We start from the raw sequence: 21,244 nt of genomic DNA on the forward strand, positions 1-21,244 counted from the left end.
ACGTGGATGTGGATACGTCAATAAGTCGAGAAAGAAAGCATTTACCAAGAAAATTGACAGTTCATCGTGACAGAACGCCAAGACGGAAAACAACAAAGGATCTTCCCTGATTGTGGCTTCGGATGTTGCGAAATTCTCTCTTCCCTCCAAACATATGGATACCTGTACAACCACGTACAGAATTTAAGGCCGAGACAATCATTCAATGACTCTCCCGGGTTCGCAGGAACTCATCCCGTCCCGTCAATGTGAAGCGTGTCACAAGAACACAGACACGCTCAATATTTGATGAACTACTCCGTACACCCAGTGAATATCGTCATCTCCGATGCCAGCTTTATCAACCGAACATATCGGTCCGGAACTTGACTTTAGTCCTGGATTCCAAACAAGCCAAAAACGGCGCTCGATGATCTTCAATGTTTCTAGATTATCCCCAGCCGCTGTTAGCACTTCAAATTTACTTTCGAGGCTGGTGGTTCTGTCATTTCCCCCACGTAGAGAGCCTCCGTCTGATCAAAGCGTTTGTTTCGTTGTTTCGTCGTTAATTAGAACCGTTGTTTGTTAGAGGCTATCCCCCTGGCCTATACTTAATTTCCATCAAGATCATAGGACTTATTAAGACTGTTTCTCGTAGAGCTGAAGTGTGGAGTTTATCTATGTTGGAGGAAATGATGCTCGTCACCATCTCTCATCACTCTCCCAGTTTGCTGGCTCAGTGCGTATTCTTACACGTCATATACCCTCAACGTCTCAACAGATCACATATCACTTAATAGTGAGCAACGACATGCCGTTTTCATCGTAACATGGAAAAGTTGGTACTCTACGATACATGACATGCATATGATTTATCTCTTCACAACATCGGAGACTTCTTTCTTCCTGAACAGGGTCGTTTCTATAGGGTAGGCCGACTGCTCACATTGAGATGGTGCTGGGTAGTCTTGATTTTAACAATTGCTGAGCGCTGCATTAGACAGTTATATTCATATGATCCCCGGTGCTAATATACGTGATACGGGAAGAGTCCTCTCGCAATCATGCGTCGAGGTCCTGGCTGTGGCCTTGCCTCAAACATTCGGTAGTACCTCTCAAATGCTCGATGTTGAAGTACCGCAGCCAATTATTTGCTCAGTGATCTTGAACGTCATGAATCAATGACCCATCTGCCAATATAACAATGACTACAAAAATCGATGTATTATGCCCAAAATATATAGATGGTCTTGATGTCCTTCTAGTATTACCTATGGGCTATGAAGAATGTCTTGCCACAGGGAGCTTTCAACCCCATCTCAAACCACATAGACAGACTCAGAGTGACTCTACCAGTGGACAGATTATCACGTTGGCATTTGAGAGGTATTGACACGGGTTACGGAAAGAACTGTTGATATTCTGTTCTTGGGGGCTATCCTGAGGACCAAACTGAGATACGGTGTCGTACATCTGCGCAGATATTTATCTTCCCATTGTGTTTCTTCCTCCTTCTGGTCATACCCGTTCCCGACACAGAGGAACAGGGACCCAAGGCCTATCATCTCACATACTAATTGTGCGCCGTTACCAAACCCAACTCTGTATCTCATTGACATTAATGGTACAAATCCAGATGTAAAGCAAATAGGGTAGAAGACCCTCCTCTACCCAGCACCGCCGTTCTCAGAAGGCCAGCCCTGCCACTGCACTACCAGACCCTTGGATTGCGGTGACGGGGCTGGTGGCAGGGTAAGAATGGGAGTCTGTAAGAATAACGAAAGTAGGAAGAACGTATTAGGCCCAAGGAGTTGGTCCATCAGGCGCCTCATTAAAGCCATAAATTAAAAGTTGATAAAATTACCGCAAGCTTCGAGCCGTGATGATAAGTGTCGATGTTGAAATTGCCGTCATGCCCAAACCGATCCAAAACCGTAACAAAAAGCGCACCCTGATAAGATTAAACAACCATATCGCAATCCGGCGATCCCCAAATAATCGAATACTGATGCTTGGTTTTCTTGTTTTGTTGCGACTGCACAATCATGTGCTCCTTATGCTGAAATCAAAAAGTTCATATGCCAATGTCTCAAAAACAAAATCTACTGAGCCTTTTCCTCAACCTTGGCCTTCTTTTGGCCAGGCTTGTTGGTCTTGGAGCCCCTGTACTTGGTATCGAGAAGAGTGTCCCAGAAAGTGAAGAAGGGCTGAGCAAAGTTGGTCTTGATGCCCCAGTGTTGGTGGTGGATGTCGTGATATTCAGCGTTGTTGCTGGTGACGATCTGGAGAGGGTCCCAGGGGAACGCGTAGCCGCAGTGGTCGTCGACTGTCTTGATCGTGGACATTGAGAAGAAGAGGATGCCCTGGCGCAAAGTCATGCGGGTGACCTTGAATGCGACGGCGGCACCGAGGGTGTCGAGCAGGAACCCCTCAACAGGGTGGTTGTAGAGAGCACCATAAGCGTAAGGCACGTAAAGACGGTGGTGGCGAGAGTGGAAGTGAACTGTTGAATTGAGTTAGCGATCGCGATATTGAAATGAAGCAGGTATGTTGTGTGAATGGAACTTACCATACAACCACTTGTTGACATGCATCAATCGGTGGAGGAAGTATTGCCAAGTATCAATGATAGCAGCGCCAATAAAGTACTGAACAGCAGGGATCAGGAAGTAGTAGATAGTCTTGGCCAATGTCATCTCCCAAGAGGCGAAAGCAGGTTCCGAGTTCGCGCCCACAAGCGACGGGTAGTAACCGCCAGCAACAGCCCCGGCCAGCAGGGGATGAGTGTCAAGGAGACTCTTGGAGATTGCTGTAGCATTGAGGCCGACGAGGCCGAGCACAGTTGGGAGAGCTCGTTGCGCGATACGGATGCGAGTAGCCCAGACTGCAACGTCATATTCACTCTTTCCAATCATCTCCGGAGGCTCGGACAAGGCGAGAAGAGCGCCAGTGACGACCTGGATGATCTGCTGCAGGATAACATCGCGGGCGACCTCAAAGCGGGAGACGTGGTTGCGTTTGGTGATTTCTTCGGGCGTGTGTAGTCGATATTGGGGGAACCAGTCGTTGACGTCGATTGCATGGAATGTCAGGGATAGGACCCAGTAGACAACAACAGGGAGTAACAAATTGAGCCAAAAGTCGGAGACCCAAGGAAAGAGATCAGGCTGGGCCTCAAGACTAAATGTTGGCAGCGGTGGTAAAGCTGTTTCGAAGAGCGTATGATTGAAAGAAGTGCCGGGCACGGCCATGGCGGAGCCGTCGGCGAGAATGGAGCTGTCGTTGCCCATGACGGGTTCAGAAATTAAGTTGATAAGGTATCGATGCGGTCGCGTTATAACGTTTTAGTTGGTGATGATGTGAAGGAGTGAAAGGAGACAATTCAGTTCCGTACGGGAGGCGAAACTGTAAGAGACAAAACGAAACAAACGATTAACAAAGTCTCGATCAACAAAGGAAGGTAGAAAGAGTTAGAGGCTAGACCTGGAGGATACAAGAGATTTAAGAAAAGGGAGCGTCGATGTCGATTGCGATGGCAATGGCAAGTTAATAAAACCCGACTCCAAGGCAAGGCAAGGTACAGTACCTAACCTAACGTAACTTGATTTGGGGGGCAGAAGATTAGATTAAGGCTCGTGTCGTCCAATCGCTCGCGCCGCTGGGCCATTTAAAGTGGCAACCCACCTCAGGTACAAGCGAAAAAACACTGATGATACAGTATCTGCAGACACGGAGGCAGCCCTGCGCCCTGCTTTTTGGCCCGGGAGCTTCGGAGTACAAAGTAAAATCAGCGACCGGACTGTGCAACTGGAAAGGTCCAATTATTCCAAACCCACGCCAAGAGACCAATCATTCTCCTTTTGTAGATGATACTTTACGCATGTGACATTTCCATACGTTATTTCAAGTATAAGTGTCTTTGCAATTCTTATAATCGACATCTCCTGAAGAGCAATTCCATGAGGTCGCATCATGGCCATGACCGTGGCCGGGAGTGGCGGATCAGCCCACGCGTTAAACAGTCAGTGACTTTGTCAAATCACATGTGTTAATCTAAGATCATACTCAGCTCTGTGATATCTTTATCATTAAAGGGGCTTCACATTCTGTCGTTGCTCAATGGACTCAGAAAACATACGAATATCTTACGCCTGTCCTCCCTGTCAATTCATGTTGGTGCTCCATCGCCTGTTCATTCCTCTAGACACAGGGCAAGCCTTGCGAAGCCTCTTGTGGCTCATACCACTGAAACGTCACCAACAGGTCATATGTCTGCTGTCAAGGCAGAGTAGCTTCTTACAGCCCGTCTGAATCTTTAAATTAACTGAACCGAGACGCAGATGGATCACGCCAGCTCAGCTCAGCCGTTATTTTGTAGATTCCCTTTCCCTGGGCATGGCATCGCATGAAGCAGTTCGGTTACAAATCCGCGTATTAAATCCGGGGCAAACACGAACCCCTGGCTGATCTTGTCAGGCGTTGAAGATCCTAGGTGCTCTCGGACTCCGGGTGCTGAGCCTGCTTTCGGCTGCTTGGGACTTGGGAAAATACTCGGTATGGGACATGCAATGCTGGTAATCGGCAGTACATGTATTTTCCATGACGCGTGAGATGCAGCTCAGCATTGCCGTCCGCGGTGTAATTCTATTGGGCTAGAGCTGGCCTATTATATTGCATTGTCGCCCGCGGATCAAAGTTCGCTTCCACCACTCGTCAGCGGATAGCCAGCTTGGTGGTCAGCTCAGGTAGTTTTCGCTACTCTCCTAGCCAGGGGATCACTCAAAATACCTACAATCCTTCCTTGCTTACAACTACACCAAAAAGTTTTTGTTTATCTTAGCTTAGTAGCTTCTCGCTAATAAGCCCACATGACTAAGATCTATGCTCTAATTTAGCATATTCCTCTTGTCATTTTAACTATTCATCCAAAACGTGATATGAACCGAGAGACCGATTTGGTGTTTTCGAGGCCCACTCTATGAATTTTATTGGTTCACAGGAACCGGCCACGGAAAAATTTTACGGCGTTCTTCAGTGAGCTTTTTCAGTTTGCGTGCCGCTAATGTACTCGAGCCCCCACTACCCCGCCACTGGCTCTAGATTTTTATTATCATCAGGCTCTGTTTCTCCCTTTGGCTTTGCTCCTCTTTGCCAGTCTCATCAGCTTCATTTTCTCTTCTTCTCCATCCCATCCCATCCTCAAAGGTCTAATCGACTTCAACCGTCAAAATGCTTATCTACAAGGTACGACCAAGAATAAAACCGTCTCATCACCCTCAGCAGTACCCCGCCTACTCTTACCCCGCGCTCGATTCTTGTTTTGTCTTATTCGCATGATCTGTCGCTGAACCCCGCAACAATAGGATATCCTCACTGGTGACGAGCTCATCTCCGACTCCTACGATCTCAAGGAGGTCGATGGCATCGTCTACGAGGCCGACTGTGCCATGATCGAGGAGGGCGGTCTTAACGTCGGTACGTGATGACCAGCATCACAGCCCCAGGGCTCGTGCAAAACAAGGTTCAATTTTGCCCTAACACCATAATCCACAGATATCGGTGCCAACGCTTCCGCCGAGGAGGCTGCCGAAGATGTCGATGACCAGGTCGTCAAGGTCAACAACATCGTCAGCTCTTTCCGTCTCCAGGAGACCTCTTTCGACAAGAAGAGCTACCTCACCTACCTCAAGGGTACATAGAAGCCACCCCATCGAGATCCACGATACCCAGAAGTTAACACCAATTCCAGGTTACATGAAGGCTGTCAAGGCTGCTCTCCAGGAGAAGGGTGCTCCCGCCGAGGAGATCACTGCCTTCGAGAAGGGTGCCCAGAACTATGTCAAGAACGTCGTCCTTGCCAAGTTCAAGGACTTCGAGTTCCTTACTGGCGAGTCCATGAACCCCGACGGAATGTACGTTTGCCCCTTATTACCGAGTCTGTGTTCATTAGGAGACTAATTATCTATAGGGTTGTCCTCCTCAACTACCGTGAGGATGGTGTCACCCCCTACATCACCGTCTGGAAGCACGGTCTTACCGAGATGAAGGTCTAAGGTGGAGGTAGTGACGTGGTGATGTTTTTGGTCTGCCTTGTTTGTGACGACAGACGGACGAGCAGTTATTTAGATTACGAGCCACACGAATCTCGTTCTCGGCACTTGGTATATCCCCGAGATATTGCGATGAGATGAACAAAAAAGAAAGAAGTCATGAGTTCCAACCAATTTGTATTTTTGACCCTTTTGTGCAGTGATGAAAGCGATTCTCCGTGCAAAGAAAGCAAGAAAAAAACTCCCCAAGAAGCGCGCCTGGCAATGCTGTGCGTCTAATACGGATTCTCGTAACTTAGAATTGTGGCCTAGTTGCCATAGGAATGGGAGGTGGTTCATCGTTGGAGGGAGCAGCTGAAGCACCCATAAGAGCTGGCTTCTTCTTTGGCGGAGGTGGAGGAGGCTTCTTCTTTCCAACAACGCTGGCCAATCCGGGCGATCCTGGTGCAGAGGGAGTATCTTCGTTTTGAGTTTGTGGTTGGTTGCCTTGGAACCTAGAATATGAATTCTGCGCCTTGTCAAGAAGTCCATACTTTTGATTCAGGTTATTTGCTGTTTTGGCTCCAGCAGCAACTTGTTCGCCATGACGTTGGCGGAAGTTGTTAGCTGTACTGGCAGCAGCTCGGGCATCGGAGAGAGAGACCGAAGAAGGATCCTTTTGGAATGACGAGGCAGTCTTGAGGGCGGCTTGCTTCTGAGCCCATGTGGTACCTTCGCTAGGTGGCGGAGGTGCTGCTGCGTTAGCGCTAGACGATGTTCCAAGCTTCGAGAATCGGTTCTGCAGTTCGCTCATGTGTGACGCTGCAGGTGCTGGAGGTGGTGAAGCGACACCAGGTCGTGGAGGTTGAGTTGGACTAGGTGATGCTTCGGCTGCCGGGCTGGAACGACCAATACCAAAGCCAGGAACTGATATCCCTGCTGCACCAAGACGATTGACTGCTCCTTGATTCAATAGACCGTTGCCTGTAGGCGCAGGACTAGCAGCGGGAGAGCTCGCAACTGTGCTTCCAGAATTGGTCCTTGGGGGAAGTCGTGGTGGTAAGCTCGGAGGTGCAGCTCTTCCTCCTCCTCCTACACCCGCCATAGCCGATTGATATGAAGGCGGCTGCCCCGAACGTCCGTCAGCACCATCTCTGCGACCGGGCGGTTTCGGTAGGTTATCTGTTGAAAGCCCTGTAGTATTTGTACGATAAGGACCGCGAGGTTGGGGTTGCTCTTCATATTCCTCCTCGGGTTCGGCATATACGGGTTCTTGAGGGGCCGGTGCTCTCGGATCCTGGTACTTCGAAGGAGCGGTGATAACCTTTCTAGGTGCCGACTCTGCCTTTGGAGGTGGAGGAAGAAGACCGGAACCGGTACGTTTGGGAGGTGGTGCAAAGCTTGAAGGGTCCTTTAGTTGGGACAGTGGAACAGAAACGTGACTACCTCGGTCCTCATCTTCAGACTTTCCTCTCCCAACGAGTCCTTTCTGTGAGGATGTCAGCCATTGATTTCAGTAGCAGGTAAGAAAGAGGAGACTGCTTACAACTTGGCCTTTCAAGCTGCTGCCGGGCTTTTCAGGATGCCACCCATTTTTCATAATATCCTTGTATTTGGACATGGCGAAGACTTATAGGTATTGGATTGCTATAGGAATGAAGGAGTGAGGTGAGGTTGGGATAGACGAGCCGCTGAAGGTTTACCCGCAGTTCCATTTGGGCCTAAATCCACTGAGCATGGGAGAGTGACGTACAGTTCTGCCGAGCCACTGAAGATCCGTCAGTCAGTCAAGCCACAATGTTCGCGGGGTTGTTTTTTTTGACAGCTGAGATTCAGTGCTGACGCCTTGCGATTTAGGTGTCAATTAACTGGACTTGACTTCTCATGATGGGATAGAGAGTCCATGAGTTTATAACTGATCACCTCAATTTATGATTGATATTACACAAGATTACTGCTTCAGTTCATTTGGCCTTTTTGACGGAGGACTGGATAGCATTTTAGCAGGCAATTACTGGCGCAGGAATTGAGCATTTCCTAGACGCGTCTCTTCCATTTACGCGTCTAATCATTTAAACTAAAGCACTTCAACACTTCAACACTTCAAACTTTGTACACATAGCGACAAATCAAAATGGCAGCGCAACAAAACTCAGACTATGAACTCTTAACAGAGCATTTTGGATACCCTCCAGTTGTAAGTTGACACTGGTAATACACAATATCACACAACCAGCACTAACGCCTCCAAGTCCCTCCTCGACGACATCATCAACACTGTCAATGTCCTCGCCGACCGTGCCCTCGACTCAGTCGAACGTCTTCTTCTCTCCATTCCACCGCAATCATTAGGGTTCTCCAACAAACATGCCTCGAAAGATGGAACGCCGGCTCTACCGCCCGACGAGGCAGCCAAGCTAGAGATCGAACATGGCACACACCAGCTCGAGACTCTTCTCAACGCGTCCATCGACAAGAACTTCGATTTGTTCGAGCTATACACGATGCGCAATATCCTAACAGTGCGGCCAGATGATCAACCATATATGCGTCTGGCGCACTACGAGGGCTTGGATTTCTCTGGGTCAGAAGGTCCGGATCGGCCAACGACCGAGTCTGTGACTGCGCTGCGGAGGAGATTACATGCTAGCCAGCGACTACACACAGCACTCGAGTCTGAGAGAGCCCGAAATGATACGCTGCTTGGCAAATTGAGGTCTGTGCTGGGTGTTGTGCCTGGCAATGTAAAAGCAGAAGAGGGACAGGCTCAGGCACCAGACGGTTCAGCCTTTGGATTCTTGCGCGACAAGACAAGTCTTCAGGCCGCTGGAGCCGACAAGCCCATCGCGACGACAACAGAATTCACCCTCTCACAATTACAAGCCCTCCGCGCTCTATCAACATCACTACGCACATTGCTTCCTGACCTTGGTCCCACGGATGCAGATACCTCAATGGAGGACGCCTCAAGTAGCTCACGTACATGGAGACGCGAGCGTGTGGAATATGTCGAGGGTGCATCGCGGAAATATCTCGAGACAGCTAGAGGTCTGGAGCTGGGAGACCAGGGTGAGGTACGTGATGGTGAGTGGCAGGGAGAAGGACGCAAAATTACGAGAAGCGATGTTGAGGGGCTGGAACAAGTGGCTGCTATGCTTGGGCAGAAGTCAACGACGACAGGCGAAGCTTCTGGTGAAGGAGAACCGATGGACCAGTCATAGGTTGAGAACTGCATCTTTGATATGTCAAGTTGAGTTGGTGATTTGAAAGGCGTTGGGCGAACGAAGAAAACGGTCTATGTCATAGTCTTGGCGATGAAATCTTTTGTCATTCGATATACAAAACAGATGCTTCAAGGCATGGTCAGCACAACATCTATCCCAGCGAGGTATATACCTCTAGTACATGTCTAACCCTTGACTAGTGGTACAATTCTCTCATCCCATCATTCCTCCTTGTTTTCTCTATGAACGCGCATACTGCCTCAACTTCTGGCTGTCTATCAAACCATTATGCTGAGCCAGATACCAGAAATGATGTCTCCAGTATCTCTCATTCGCACTCTTGCTCTCCCTATCATGAAGCTTATACTTGAGAACAACATCCACGACTCTCTTGGCCGACTCCGTGTCTCCTTTTTCGAGAAGCGCTTGCATCAGTTCCTTGAGACACGAGAGCGATGTGACAGGGCGACCAGAATCGGCGAGATCGTCAAAGATAGACATGGCTTCTCGAACATCACCCCCGATGGCGTGGGCGGTCATGACTCGCTCCCACAGTGTCTGGTCGCCGGTGGACACCTTTGTCAGATTGTTGTCCTTGAGCAGAGTGCGGATCTTGTTGATATCAGGAGGATCATGACGAAGGGCTCGCTCAACCAGAATAGTAATCATGTGCGGTGTCAGAACAGAACCGAAGCCGTTGCTGCGCATATGTTGTTGCAATGCAGCGATGACATCGTCAGAGCAATTGGGAAGACCATCAAGAGCATAAAGCATCTTGCCATATGTCTCGAGATTAGGCTTGAGTCCAGCTTGTTCAATATCGTTAAAGACGGCCTTGATAGCAGCAACTTGCTCCTCAGCACTGGCATCTTCCATACGCCCAATGACAGCCTCGAGTAGAATGGTAAAGGTGGCAGAGTCAGGTTCGATGCCCTCCCTCTGCATGGACTTTAAGAGCTCGTCGACATTCTTGTGGTAGCCCATGCGAATAGTCTCGCGGATGAGGATGTTATAGGTGCGAGTATTTGGAGCAAGACCTTGTCTTCCAGCCCACGCCAGCAAATCGTGTGCGGCCTTGGGGTCTGCATTTAACAGACTCTTGAAGGCAGCGTTGACGGCTTCGATACTAGGCTCAACAGCTTGAGATTGTTTCCCTTGCTTAACTGCACGTTGCCAGTTTTCTACCAACTCCGCGAGCGCCTGTAGACCCTTCTGATGCTGACCAAGCTCGATAAGCGCCGACACACGCTCGGTCCAAATGACAGCGTCGAGCTTCATACCAGACTTGACAAGTTGACTCCATAATGCCTCGATCTTGCCAATATCCTTGCACATCTTCCATCCGTGCATCATGCTTGTATAAGTTCTGACTGTTGGCTCAACTTCAAGCGAGTGCATTAGGTCGAGAGTCTCCTGAACTCTTGGATAACGACGGACTGCACACCATACGAAGATCCAAAAATCGAGGAATTCACGATCGTGAGCCAGCTGGGGTTTGATACCCGGGTTGTCGCGCAAGGCCACTAACATGGCGTCCCAGACGGATCCAATGGCACCTCTGTCGCGTGCCCTATAAGCTGCTCGCAGTTGCTTGTGAAAGTTGTTGAGACTGTTTCTCGCCCCCGAATCTGGGTCCTGAGATGAGGCTTTCACCCAGGCGTGGGATTCGCCCATGATCATAGTTGATGCAAGAGCCCATTGTTGCGAGACATACTCCTTGAGTGTGGCCAGTCTCTCGGGAGAAATCCTTGAAGATTTTGACACGATAGTATCGATATCAGCCTGTTTGATTTTGTACTTGGATAACACCGCTCGGACAAGTATCAGTAAAGGCGACAACTGCGTCTTGTAATCGGAACCAGAATATCTGTTATCTGAAGCGATAGCGAGAGTAGCCAGTAGTGAAGGGATAACTTCAATGGCTTGGGGCGGCGGTAGCTGAAGAAACAAAGAGGCCAACGCTCGAGATGCCTGTGTCCCTGCTTGTGCTGGGGCGCCACCCCTGCTGTACTCGGTATCCTTCAACACCTCTGTCACGCTGGGTAGTGCGAAGCGCGCCTCCTTGTTGGCTTCGCTGGGTCGCTTGAGCTGAGAAATATGCTGCCACATTTTGAGAATCTCCAACCTCATTGCAGTGCGCTCACCGGACCCATTCTTGTGCTGTAAGAACCTAACACATATGTTGAGAATGAGATCGTTTCGTAGGCGGAGGCCATAGTCCCCAAATGCCCGGTACTTCTCAGCTATATCGTGACTGTTCTTGTATAGACCATTTTGAAACATGTAAGCACACTCAATGCCGAGTAGTTGGGTTACAGCTGTGTAGATAGCCTTGGGGATCTGGCCTTCAAGTCCGACGATACTCGGCCAGATCTCGTCGCGGAAGATATCATAGCGCTCATCGGGGTGGACTCCTCTAGACATGACTTCTTTGAGTCTTGCGATGATTTCGAGCTCATTGAGTATAGGCATAGGCCCATTGGCAGCCTCGGTGCTTGGGGTAGCTTCATGATCCGCACGGCTCACGATTTCTTTGAAAAGTGCCAATGCCGGGTCCTGGTCTGGTTTCTGTTTCTGTTTGAATGCATTGACTCCTATTCTTGGTCCATTATGGGGCTGTTTTGACTCTCTGCTGGTGTTGGCTGACTGTGAAGCTGTCCTTGTCCTTGTCCTGGGTGTATCAGGAATCTCAGCTGTGGTTGAATACGAAGCTACAGCCCCAAGCCGCTTGGCTGAGGCCGGAACTGATCGGAACTGCGATGAGCATCTTGAACAGGCTGTCCGAGATGCGTACATGTCGTAAAGGCCCCAGGGGGTTTTGGTGGGTGCAGTTGCAATATGTAACTCAGTTGAGGGTCACTATTTTCATCAAGTTGATGGACTGAGGTGAGGAGCCAATCAAATGCCTTTTTGCATCCCACCTCGGTAAATTTCGGTGTGGCCTGTACCGGGTAAGTCGCTACCTCAGTAAGAGGTAAAACCAACTTATTCGCTGGTATTTATTACCTAGGTATGCTTGAGAGGCGAGGTATAATGTTACTGTCTATATGTTGCTTTTGGGTTTGTCATGTTGTAGTAGTCAGAGTAATATCTTTATTTATCCGTATCATCTTAATCAATCAATAACTCGTTTCTATCCGGCTGCTTCAAGCCTATTGTCCCGGCCGAAGAGTAGCGGAAAACTCTCCATCAATCTCAATAATCTTTTCCACACTCTTCTTGTAACCCTCTTCATTCTCAATCAAGTCAATATACTCCGCCACTTTGGGAAACTCTGACTTCCAAGAGCCATTCTCAAATGTTCCAAAGTTGTCAAGATCTTCTTTGGCAGCAATCAATGGGAAGCTCAAGAGAATATCCGCGGCAGTGAGTTGCGGTCCACAGATGTACTTGCCACCTGATGTGGCGAGGTGGCCTTCAATCATCTTGAGGTTAACGTGCACATTGGGGAAGATGAAGGCGGAGAAGATGCGGTTGGCGAGGATTGTTGATATGGGGCGGATGAAGAAGGGAACCTGGGGTGATTTGAGGGCTGTATAACGAGTTAGTGAAGCTCAATTGAGACGAGAGAGATAGTCAACTTACCGCTGACAACAAGGGCCATGACTAGGGGAGGCATGAGAGTACCCTCACAATAGTGAAGATAGTACTGATATCTCATCCAAGCCTCGGTCTCGCCCCCAATCTTGCCCTCCATACCCTCCTTCCATCGCTGAGGCACCAGCTTCTTACCCTCAGGCACATTCTCCGCAAGATACTGAGTGATGAAGCCACTCTCAGCCAGGGTGATAGGCTCAGCGTCTTCACCGGCACCAGCAGGTCTGATCTGAATCACAGGCGACTTGCCCAGTGGGTGCACCTTTTGCAGCTCCGGGGGAGCCATCATGGTCTTCTTGTTGCGGTGGAAGATCTCAAGCTCATAGGGCAGATTGAGCTCCTGGAGCAGCCAGAGGATGCGCTGGGAGCGCGACTTCTCGAGCCTGAATTGGTTAGCATTGAGAGCTCAGCACTATGATGTATAAATGAGACATACCAGAAGAGCTTGACGTGGGGTAGTCCGTTTGAAGCCATGGTTGGGAACTGTGAAACGGTGTATCGAGATGAATCGATTGACAATAATAGAAATCGAGTCTATGACAGCTTCACAAAACATCCGGGAGCCTCAAGTTTATATGGCCCATTAGTCTCGGCCAAGCTTCCAAATATGGCCGCCCTAAATATGATATACGACCATGATGCATCACTTTTGGTTGGCTGGTCGATGTCGATCCATAAATAAAGGACCGGGAGCATCACATGTGCCGAGTCCTCGGGTCGATCTATTTAGCAAGTAAGGTAGTTAGTTATTTTATGTATTTTCTGATTTTGTCTTGCCTTTGTCTCATACAAAGAAGGGCCTAGTTTCAGAGCCTCTAATCTAGTTACAGCATTTCTTTCTATGCCATTCCCAAATGCTGCCGGTTGCCATGTGATGCGATGCGTTCCTCTCCCTCCCCGAACCCCTTCCACAAAAGCAAATATAGGGAACCAAACGCCTTTTGCTCTAACAGGCTTTGCGCCAAAATTAACACGCTATGACCATCGCCAAGTCCGCTGTAAAAATCCATCGAGATCCTTTTCTGGATGCTTTCCTTATTCTTTCCTTTGCTATGCAGTCAATTCACACATCAGACACCATTCTGATACGAGACGGATATTACTTCATAAGCAACACAGAACTTTCTTCATCGTCGTCGAGACTTTGCTGCTGGGGCTGGCGCGTCATTAACGGCCTCCCGCTTTCGTGTCTGCTTTCGAGATCTGGGAGGTGGCGGGGGATCACTGTGTAAGTGTCCTAGTTCCTCCAGCGCGGTCGTGTTCTCCCACTGGAGGCTGCGATAGTTGGGCGCCTCCGGCGACTTGTCCCGGATGCGAGTGCTCATTCGCTTGTGATTCTCCTCTTTCTTATCACCATCTTCCTCCTTGGACAGGTAGGCCTTGCGGCTCTCCATATGTTTGGCGATCTTGTCCTTGAAACTTAAGAGCTCCTTTCGAAGCTTGAGTTCGTTGAAACCACGAGGGTCCAGCCATTTGATGAGCTCATCTACATGCGCCGGCTCCGAGATGTAACCCCACTGGTATGCGTTGAAGACGCTGGTGTTGGCCTCTTCCATGGCCTTTCGCTCAGGAACAGTCATGTTGAACTTTTCCTTGTACTCTTCCTGAAGTTCAGCAGGCAGGTCGATGTATCCTTCTCGCTCAAGCTTGTCAGGTCCTTGAACCCAGATCAGGCCGTTGGCGTAATCGGCTGATGCGGTCGAGCTATCAGGAAGTCCACCATACGGCATGCCATTTCGTTCAAACCAATAGTACCGGTTCCAGAAGCGATCCTTTCCAAGTACTCGGGTCCGAGGGCAGTCAGCCTCGCGCAGATCGTTTTCGATGACGGCAATCTCCTCCTCACACTGTTTGATGACTTCCTCTTTCTTCTGAATATCTTTCAAGAGTTTGGTGAACTGCTTTGATTGGGCTGGCGGTTTGGGCGTCTTAGCAACCTTGGCAGCCTTCTCCTTCTTGCGAGCCTCTTCTTCCTCTTGCTTACGCTGCTTAGCCGTCTGAGGTCGTCGGCGCTTGCGAGCCGATGGATCATCTTCTGTTTCTTCGCCATCTCCCCCTCGTGAGATGATGGAATCTTCGGGATCAGCTATTTTCACGTCTCCATCCTCTTCCTTTGGTGGGGAAGGAGGCATGTTCTCTGGTAGGAGGATCTTTTTCTGCTCATTGAGTTGGCGTAGATCTTCAATGCTGCATAGATTATTAGCATTCGCTGCCAAATGGGAAAGTTTGGCTCTTGACTTACGCTTGCTTACGTTGCCGCTGCCATTCGATCCTCTCCTTGCGGTACGTGGTCATGGTTTCGCTGCAATCTTCCATGTAGCCTCGCATGGCCTTGGTCTCAGTGGTCAGCATGCAGATTATCTGCAAAGCCTTGACACGCTGGTTGACATCGAGTTGGGCGTATCGCTGCTTGACAGTTTCTTGAGTAGCGTCAACTCCAGCAGGCACAAGGAGGTGCAAGAGCTCCTCGCAGACCTCATGTCGACGTTCGTTCTTTGACAACTGATGAAGAAGGCCAACCATGATTCGCTCCCATCCTCCGTTAGTAAAGTCTCGCTTTCGAAGGTGTTCGATCCAGTCGTAATCCTTGAGAAGTTGCTCGGCGCGATGCTTAGTCTCCTCCTCGCTTTCCTTCTCAGCGGCCGCGGCCTCGGCAGCTAAACGTTCTGCCTCCGCCTTAGCAAGACTACTGCGGGTAGCTCGTCCGACTGGCCGAGCCTCGGGCTCAGGAGTTGGCAGAGCGCTGGCATCCTCATCGCTGTCCTCGTCGCTATCTTCTTCGTCGACTTCGGGTAGGGTGATGCGAACCTTGCCACCATCGGCTTCGGAGTCCACCAGAATCTTCAATACTGAGCAATGGATCTCGTCAAGCAATTGAATCGGAACCCCCTCTGATGCAACGCAGAGGGTCTCAACATAATCGTCAAATGTGAACGAGTCCAGCTTGAACACCTCGCAATACACATTGAGGGTGTCCCAAGTCTCCAGCAATGGGCCAATCGATTCCATCTCAATCTTGTCGCAATACTCACTCTGCGGCATATCGTCGTTTTCAACCTTGACAGGTGGGTTTCTGCAGAGAAATTTAAGAGGCGGACGCTTGCGATCATCTCGGGGCTCAAGCTGCAAATCTTCGATAGGATATTTCGGAGGAGGTGGTGGAGGAGGCGGTGGCGTAGGTTCACGCTGGATTGGTGTCTGGATGCCATAGTCTGAAGGAGAGCTGAATGGGTTGCCGCCATGAACAGGCATGTTAAGAGGCCACTTGAGACCCTTGGAACCAGATCCCGGCTGACCAGGCTTCGCCTTACTCTTGGGAGCCGGCTTGAGTTCCGGCAGACGTACTGGACCAGAATGAAGTGCAGAAGTCAAATCATGACCGTTGGTGTCATGGTTGAGGTGGGCTCGCTTTTGGGCCTGGAGCTGTTTACGCTCCATAACCTTGGTGTCATATCGAAGGTGAGGAGGAACGCGAGTATCGATATGATACTGGCTGGCATAGTCGTGCTTGACCAGCCACGGTGCCCCATTCCATGCGTCGCGGGTGACAGTCTTCTTGATGAAAGATCTGAGCATTGCCTTGGTGAAGATACCCCGGTCGCGACAGATGTGCTCATCGGTTACAATCGTGTCCTGTTCTGTGTCCTTGAGATCCACCAGATAGCGGGTTGTAGGTAAAGAGTGAGTTCCATCAGGAAGAGCGCGGGGACCAAAGGTTGTCTTGTCGCGGACCAATCCATGAGCGCGATCGCCTCCCTTCATGGTCACTGTGACCTCTTCACCAGGGTAATAGTCATGCTTGAACTCGTCGTAGATTTGATCAACGAGGTTATCCAGTCGAGAAACGGTCTGAAATTGCACCTTACGCAGTATAGGACCTTTCAACGCCTCAGGAAATGAAGCTTCGACTTCTTTGCCACCAGCAAGCTAAGTCAATTGTTAGCCGTTGAACGATAAATCAAAGTTTACAAAACAAACCTCGCTCTTTAAAGCCTCAAAGAAAGTCAAACCAGAATGGCCTGTAATCTGATCATTAAAGCGACGCTGCAGGATGGGTAAGCAAGGGATGTCAAGGTGTAAAGCAGATATGGTGGCTAACCTGTTTATAGAAATCCATTCTAAGAGTTGTGTAAGTAAGGTGTGATATTGAACTCGGGTGGTACATGGCACTTACCGATCAAGATAGTCCTCATATGAGGTAAAGATCTCCCCTGTTTGAGGAATGTGCCAGACCTATTGCTGTTTAGCTATTCCGCAAAACCTATAGCGATATTAAGTTAGCCGTACCTCAGTATTCTCATCTTCAATTTCCTGTGCCGGTAAGAAGCGGACCGGTTTACGTTTGAAGAGGACCTGGTGATACTCGTTTAGCAAAGACGAAGTGGTCGAGAGGCAAGCAACAGAAGCGCGTACCATGGTCAAGTAATCGAGGCGCAAGCGGCCGAGTCGGATGTGCAATAGAAACCACCTGCAAGGCTAAGGTATAGCCTGCCCCCACTAACAAGATTGAAGGTTGAAAGTGATGCTATATTGCAGCATGAGCACGAGGGTGATTGTGGTGGAAGACGCGACGTTGAAGAATCGTGCAAAGGCGAAATTTGGGGTCGCTTCGTTCTGCGTGGGCGGATCGAGGAGAACACGGGCGCGCAGGTGGGAAATAGAAATCGGGGGTGGGCTCCTCGAGAGACGGAGTCCGGAGTTGAATGACTTACACGCTCGCACGCAGCGGAGGTCGACGAGGGTGAAGAAGCAAGGTATAAGACGCGAAAAAGATGATATATGAGATATCTCTTGCAATGCGCAGACGTTGTCGAGGTAGAGACAAGTTGCGGGCGTGACTAGAGTGAGGAGAATGATGTAGGAAGAAAAGAAGAATCTAAAGAAGGAAAAGAAGCGGGCTACAAGTACGCGACCTGGGCTGGCGGGAGGGAGTTTAACGGGCAGGTCAGGTCCCGGTAGTACGGTGGGTCACTGAGAGCTGAGAGATACCCGGGCCGCCACCAAGACATGGGCCATGATTCAGTAACTTACAAGTACAGGTACTTGGAGTCAATGCCGTCTTTGCCTTCCATGGCTGGCACATTATTAGGGTCCGATCCAATGCTTTGATGAAGAAGGCGGCTGCAGATACCCGAGGATGAGACTAACACGCTACTAAAAGTGAAAGAAGTGATACATCAATAAGTGTATATATGATATATTACAGCATACAACTTACTTGTGTACTGTCCATTATATTATATGCTTTGTTGGAGTCAACATTCTAAGCGCGTCAAAATGTCTTGTCATGTCCCAGCTTTTTTTTTAGCTTAGCTCCTCATGGATCCGTTCCATCCTCTCCACCTCCAACCCCTGTCGGTCCGCGGCCCTCCTCCTCCTCGTCTAAGATCCATCATTCAACTTTGCCCGCCTATAAAACAAGCCTAACTCAACTTTTTGCCCACGTTCTTGGACTCATTATAATCCTCACGTCACTCTGCACCCAGAAAACATAGATTCGGAAACAAATCATGCAGGTTCGGGAAGTTATATCCAATATAGCTTAATCTTGAAATTCTTCTGGACATACTATAGACTGTCATCTCGGGACGCCAAGTAAGCTTCTGATACAACAATCACTCACGATAATCATCAGCAAAGCGCAGTTCAGAGTCACAGAGCCTCTGAATATGGTACTCTGTCAATGTAGTAAATTTATATCAAGACTGCCTGGAATTAACAGAGCATCATGACATAGAACACGAGCCTCTTCGGTCTCTCCGTCAAACGCGTCGTGTAAGTCATATTGGAATTATATACAACCCTACCACTTCATAAATGCCCCCAAACGAACCCCGGCAGTCAAATGTAATGTACTTAGACCACATGCAATATCTTTTCACTTTTAGCCACTGGAAAAAGACCTATCAAGGCACCGCTAGAGCTGGAGCTACTGCATCCTCCAGGGACATCACCTGGCTTTGTGCTCTACGAAGCTCCACAATTGGGATCGCAAGCTACTTTACACTCGTCTGCCACTGCTTCCGCACGCGCGAGGAGAAAAATCACGATATAATGATGAAACTGCTGCGAATGTGCTCCAAGAAGCCACCTAGACCGATTGTACCCCTGGAAAGATTCAGGGTGTCTGAAGCACAGGCCTGGCAGTGATTATTCCGGCTGCCAAATTACCAATGGAATGATTCGTTTTACTCGGAGAACATCATGAGAGAGTCATTCATTTTAGAAGAGATATGAAATCTATTGGGTATCTAAACATCAACACTTCATGCTGTGAAATACACAACCATATAACCCAACCAGCTTCCAACCACGCCAATCGCAGTATACGAGCTCGTAAACATCAACGGAAGGAATTCATAGCTCTTGCCAAATATGATCTGGTGTAGGAGTGAGCAGTATAAAATGAGTGGGATGCTCACGGCAATGTACAGTGTGCTGAACCGGTCTAGTAGGAAGATCCTGGGCTTGTTGGAAGCAGGGGCAAGACGATCAAACGCCATGAGGAAGACAACAAGCCAGGTGATAGTGTAGATGGTCTTAATAGGAAATTCTGCCGGCGTGAACAGCAGGGGGAAGAGTGATACATGACCGGCAACAGCCAGCGGCCGGAAGGCTCCGAGATGACGTCTGTCTCGGAGAGCAATAAGACTGAAGGGGATGATGACAAGAAGAATGGCCTTCTCATGAACATGCCAGCCAAAGAGAAAAGAGGCATAGCCACATAGGGTGACAGCACCGATGAACGTCTCCCAGGTTGGTTGAGAGAATAGCTTGATCAAAGGTAGGACCTGGAAGAACAGTGTGAGAACGAAACATGTTCTTGGGCTGATTTCAGGCAGAACGGCAAAAGCTGTATCTCCAACTAAGCCACGAGTGACACTCTGCAAGGCGTTCTTATCGACAGCCCAGCCAACGCGTGGAGCAACTATAGAATGTTAGACCAATGGCTGAGGTAGCTGTTCTGAATTAAGGTGCAACTTACTGTGAATCAAGATTCGATCCGCAAAAGAGTAAAGAGCCCAGACATTAGGCGCCCAGTAAGCGTGACATAGGCCGCGAGAGAAAGGGAATAATCTGCTCAGAAGCTGAGGAATCTGATTCATAGCTGCAAATGGTCCAAAAGCAGCTCCAAAGATGGTTCCAATACCCAAACCCAGCTTGATCGAATTCAAGAATCGGATTCGGAAGATGGATTTAGACGACAAGCAATATGCTCGCAGGAGATATACGAAATAAGCCGGCGCCAAGTACAAGTAAATGTGCTTGAAGCATAGGAGGGCAGCAAAGATGAGCCCACTAGTTAGTAGCTCATTCTTGTCGCGAGCAAGGACAAGAGACATGACAAGAATTCCGTACATGAAACCATTGTACTGGAAGTGAATATGGTCGATAATGAGAAGTCCGGGAGAAAGGATGATAGATAGAGCAGCGACCTGAGCAGCGCGACGGGACTTTAGAGGCGCATTGTCGATAAAGGTCTGAAGGGCCCAGACCAGAACAAGCTCTGTGATAATAACAGAAGTTCGTTGAAAGTAGACCGTTTGCCAGCTCTCGTAATCGAGGTTGTAGACTTTGACCATGAGGGGATCAATCAGACGGGCGACGTGTGCGAGGATCCATTCGAAGTAGGCGAAGAAGGGGGGATAATCCAGAGTCCATTCCGAAGTCTTTTCGAAGTACCATTTCTCTAGAGGAAGACTGTTCGTGATAGCGAGCCAATTGCGATGGACTTCAAAGTCGGTCGATTTGCTTTTTGGCGGTGGTGAGCGACACGCGACGGATATGATGGAGAACGACTCACTATGCGGGGAACAGGAGGATTTTGAAGGCGGCAGCCACAAGCGCAGTCTGCGCAAGTGTTGGGTAATGTTCGCTCATGATGCGCGGTCACTATTTGTGTTGTCGCGGAGCTGGGGATGGCCTCATGACCTTGTTTCTGTGGGATTAGTCAAGGTAGATCTTGATACAAGTCATGACGAGAAGGAGATTGGCTCGTGTTCTTTTTTGGACATGAGGTGGTTTGTCCAAGCACATGTCCCCACTAAAACACCCTAGCATCGAGTCGAGTTGACAGCTAAGGGACCGGTACAACAGAGCTTCAAACACTCAGCCCATTTCACCATAAGAGTTGACATAATTTATTGGCCGGTTCTACAGATGATGAATCTAACATTAAAGCAAGACTTTCATACCGTTAAAGTAACCGATCCAAGTCTCGAGATGCACAAGGGTCTTTAAGAACCCTTTTCGACATGTCCAATCTGGGGTCCAGCTATGGAGTTACATACAGGGGTATAGCTTTGACTTTATTCTGGCCATAACGTCCGTCACCCAAAGACTGGCCACCCCCACAGACCGGCCACCCCGACCAAAACACCAAGAACCGGATATCATGATCAATTAACTAATTAT

At 49.1% G+C, this 21,244-nt stretch overlaps 8 protein-coding genes across 11 annotated transcripts; 2 read left to right on the forward strand and 6 right to left on the reverse strand.

Moving 5' to 3' along the window:
* Positions 1–1,121: 1,121 nt before the first annotated feature.
* On the reverse strand, positions 1,122–3,986 carry FOIG_08876 (C4-hydroxylase). The gene is made up of 2 exons (XM_031209007.1): positions 2,549–3,986; positions 1,122–2,482 (listed from the first exon to the last, which is right to left on the reverse strand). Exons 1-2 carry the CDS (start codon positions 3,267–3,269, stop codon positions 2,082–2,084), a joined length of 1,122 nt encoding a protein of 373 aa, XP_031061044.1. The 5' UTR covers positions 3,270–3,986; the 3' UTR covers positions 1,122–2,081.
* On the forward strand, positions 3,820–7,124 carry FOIG_08877 (uncharacterized protein). Of its 2 annotated transcripts, XM_031209009.1 has the most exons (6): positions 3,820–4,190; positions 4,243–5,223; positions 5,343–5,454; positions 5,533–5,670; positions 5,729–5,891; positions 5,948–6,723. In XM_031209009.1, the coding sequence occupies exons 2-6, from the start codon at positions 5,209–5,211 to the stop codon at positions 6,030–6,032; spliced, it is 513 nt and encodes a 170-aa protein (XP_031061046.1). In that variant the 5' UTR covers positions 3,820–4,190; positions 4,243–5,208; the 3' UTR covers positions 6,033–6,723. The 2 variants fall into 2 exon arrangements, with proteins under 2 accessions (XP_031061046.1, XP_031061045.1); XM_031209008.1 differs by having other exon boundaries at positions 3,820–5,223; positions 5,948–7,124.
* On the reverse strand, positions 4,935–7,779 carry FOIG_08878 (uncharacterized protein). Its single transcript, XM_031209010.1, has 2 exons — positions 7,555–7,779; positions 4,935–7,497 (listed from the first exon to the last, which is right to left on the reverse strand). Exons 1-2 carry the CDS (start codon positions 7,627–7,629, stop codon positions 6,325–6,327), a joined length of 1,248 nt encoding a protein of 415 aa, XP_031061047.1. The 5' UTR covers positions 7,630–7,779; the 3' UTR covers positions 4,935–6,324.
* Positions 7,780–7,871: 92 nt separating this feature from the next.
* Positions 7,872–12,133, forward strand: FOIG_08879 (uncharacterized protein). Of its 2 annotated transcripts, XM_031209012.1 has the most exons (3): positions 7,872–8,205; positions 8,261–9,370; positions 9,433–9,468. In XM_031209012.1, the coding sequence occupies exons 1-2, from the start codon at positions 8,143–8,145 to the stop codon at positions 9,227–9,229; spliced, it is 1,032 nt and encodes a 343-aa protein (XP_031061049.1). In that variant the 5' UTR covers positions 7,872–8,142; the 3' UTR covers positions 9,230–9,370; positions 9,433–9,468. The 2 variants fall into 2 exon arrangements, with proteins under 2 accessions (XP_031061049.1, XP_031061048.1); XM_031209011.1 differs by having other exon boundaries at positions 8,261–12,133.
* FOIG_08880 (uncharacterized protein) lies at positions 9,225–12,100 on the reverse strand. Its single transcript, XM_031209013.1, has one exon. The coding sequence runs from the start codon at positions 12,026–12,028 to the stop codon at positions 9,473–9,475; it is 2,556 nt and encodes an 851-aa protein (XP_031061050.1). The 5' UTR covers positions 12,029–12,100; the 3' UTR covers positions 9,225–9,472.
* Positions 12,134–12,275: 142 nt separating the features above from the next.
* FOIG_08881 (uncharacterized protein) lies at positions 12,276–13,465 on the reverse strand. The gene is made up of 3 exons (XM_031209014.1): positions 13,266–13,465; positions 12,818–13,212; positions 12,276–12,764 (listed from the first exon to the last, which is right to left on the reverse strand). Exons 1-3 carry the CDS (start codon positions 13,301–13,303, stop codon positions 12,385–12,387), a joined length of 813 nt encoding a protein of 270 aa, XP_031061051.1. The 5' UTR covers positions 13,304–13,465; the 3' UTR covers positions 12,276–12,384.
* A 67-nt stretch (positions 13,466–13,532) lies between these two features.
* On the reverse strand, positions 13,533–17,718 carry FOIG_08882 (uncharacterized protein). Of its 2 annotated transcripts, XM_031209016.1 has the most exons (8): positions 17,243–17,718; positions 17,117–17,182; positions 17,004–17,062; positions 16,929–16,947; positions 16,808–16,873; positions 15,072–16,756; positions 13,607–15,016; positions 13,533–13,551 (listed from the first exon to the last, which is right to left on the reverse strand). In XM_031209016.1, exons 1-7 carry the CDS (start codon positions 17,243–17,245, stop codon positions 13,957–13,959), a joined length of 2,958 nt encoding a protein of 985 aa, XP_031061053.1. In that variant the 5' UTR covers positions 17,246–17,718; the 3' UTR covers positions 13,533–13,551; positions 13,607–13,956. The 2 variants fall into 2 exon arrangements, with proteins under 2 accessions (XP_031061053.1, XP_031061052.1); XM_031209015.1 differs by having other exon boundaries at positions 13,534–15,016.
* Positions 17,719–19,009: 1,291 nt separating this feature from the next.
* FOIG_08883 (dolichyl pyrophosphate Glc1Man9GlcNAc2 alpha-1,3-glucosyltransferase) lies at positions 19,010–20,824 on the reverse strand. The gene is made up of 3 exons (XM_031209017.1): positions 20,634–20,824; positions 19,815–20,581; positions 19,010–19,757 (listed from the first exon to the last, which is right to left on the reverse strand). The coding sequence occupies exons 1-3, from the start codon at positions 20,708–20,710 to the stop codon at positions 19,096–19,098; spliced, it is 1,506 nt and encodes a 501-aa protein (XP_031061054.1). The 5' UTR covers positions 20,711–20,824; the 3' UTR covers positions 19,010–19,095.
* Positions 20,825–21,244: the final 420 nt, after the last annotated feature.

The sequence above is a fragment of the Fusarium odoratissimum genome (assembly GCF_000260195.1).
Source record: "Fusarium odoratissimum NRRL 54006 unplaced genomic scaffold supercont1.14, whole genome shotgun sequence".
Lineage (NCBI taxonomy): Eukaryota > Fungi > Ascomycota > Sordariomycetes > Hypocreales > Nectriaceae > Fusarium > Fusarium odoratissimum.

Bases quoted from the DNA above. Each gene is read 5' to 3' on its own strand.
- FOIG_08882 (XM_031209016.1), bottom strand. The intron at 17,063-17,116 runs GTACGGCTAACT...AAACAGCAATAG, and splicing joins TTGAAGATGAGAATACTGAG to GTCTGGCACATTCCTCAAAC. The intron at 16,757-16,807 runs GTTTGTTTTGTA...CAATTGACTTAG, and splicing joins TTGAGGCTTTAAAGAGCGAG to CTTGCTGGTGGCAAAGAAGT.
- FOIG_08879 (XM_031209011.1), top strand. From the start codon at position 8,143: ATGGCAGCGCAACAAAACTCAGACTATGAACTCTTAACAGAGCATTTT. The intron at 8,206-8,260 runs GTAAGTTGACAC...AACGCCTCCAAG, and splicing joins ATTTTGGATACCCTCCAGTT to TCCCTCCTCGACGACATCAT.
- FOIG_08880 (XM_031209013.1), bottom strand. From the start codon at position 12,028: ATGTACGCATCTCGGACAGCCTGTTCAAGATGCTCATCGCAGTTCCGA.
- FOIG_08876 (XM_031209007.1), bottom strand. From the start codon at position 3,269: ATGGGCAACGACAGCTCCATTCTCGCCGACGGCTCCGCCATGGCCGTG. The intron at 2,483-2,548 runs GTAAGTTCCATT...TCAATTCAACAG, and splicing joins TGTCAACAAGTGGTTGTATG to TTCACTTCCACTCTCGCCAC.
- FOIG_08877 (XM_031209008.1), top strand. The intron at 5,671-5,728 runs GTACATAGAAGC...CACCAATTCCAG, and splicing joins CTACCTCACCTACCTCAAGG to GTTACATGAAGGCTGTCAAG. The intron at 5,892-5,947 runs GTACGTTTGCCC...AATTATCTATAG, and splicing joins TCCATGAACCCCGACGGAAT to GGTTGTCCTCCTCAACTACC.
- FOIG_08881 (XM_031209014.1), bottom strand. From the start codon at position 13,303: ATGGCTTCAAACGGACTACCCCACGTCAAGCTCTTCTG. The intron at 13,213-13,265 runs GTATGTCTCATT...TAACCAATTCAG, and splicing joins CCCCACGTCAAGCTCTTCTG to GCTCGAGAAGTCGCGCTCCC. The intron at 12,765-12,817 runs GTAAGTTGACTA...CTCGTTATACAG, and splicing joins CATGGCCCTTGTTGTCAGCG to CCCTCAAATCACCCCAGGTT.
- FOIG_08883 (XM_031209017.1), bottom strand. From the start codon at position 20,710: ATGAGCGAACATTACCCAACACTTGCGCAGACTGCGCTTGTGGCTGCC. The intron at 20,582-20,633 runs GTGAGTCGTTCT...ACCGCCAAAAAG, and splicing joins ATCCTCCTGTTCCCCGCATA to CAAATCGACCGACTTTGAAG. The intron at 19,758-19,814 runs GTAAGTTGCACC...AACATTCTATAG, and splicing joins GGATCGAATCTTGATTCACA to TTGCTCCACGCGTTGGCTGG.
- FOIG_08878 (XM_031209010.1), bottom strand. From the start codon at position 7,629: ATGTCCAAATACAAGGATATTATGAAAAATGGGTGGCATCCTGAAAAG. The intron at 7,498-7,554 runs GTAAGCAGTCTC...ACATCCTCACAG, and splicing joins GCAGCTTGAAAGGCCAAGTT to AAAGGACTCGTTGGGAGAGG.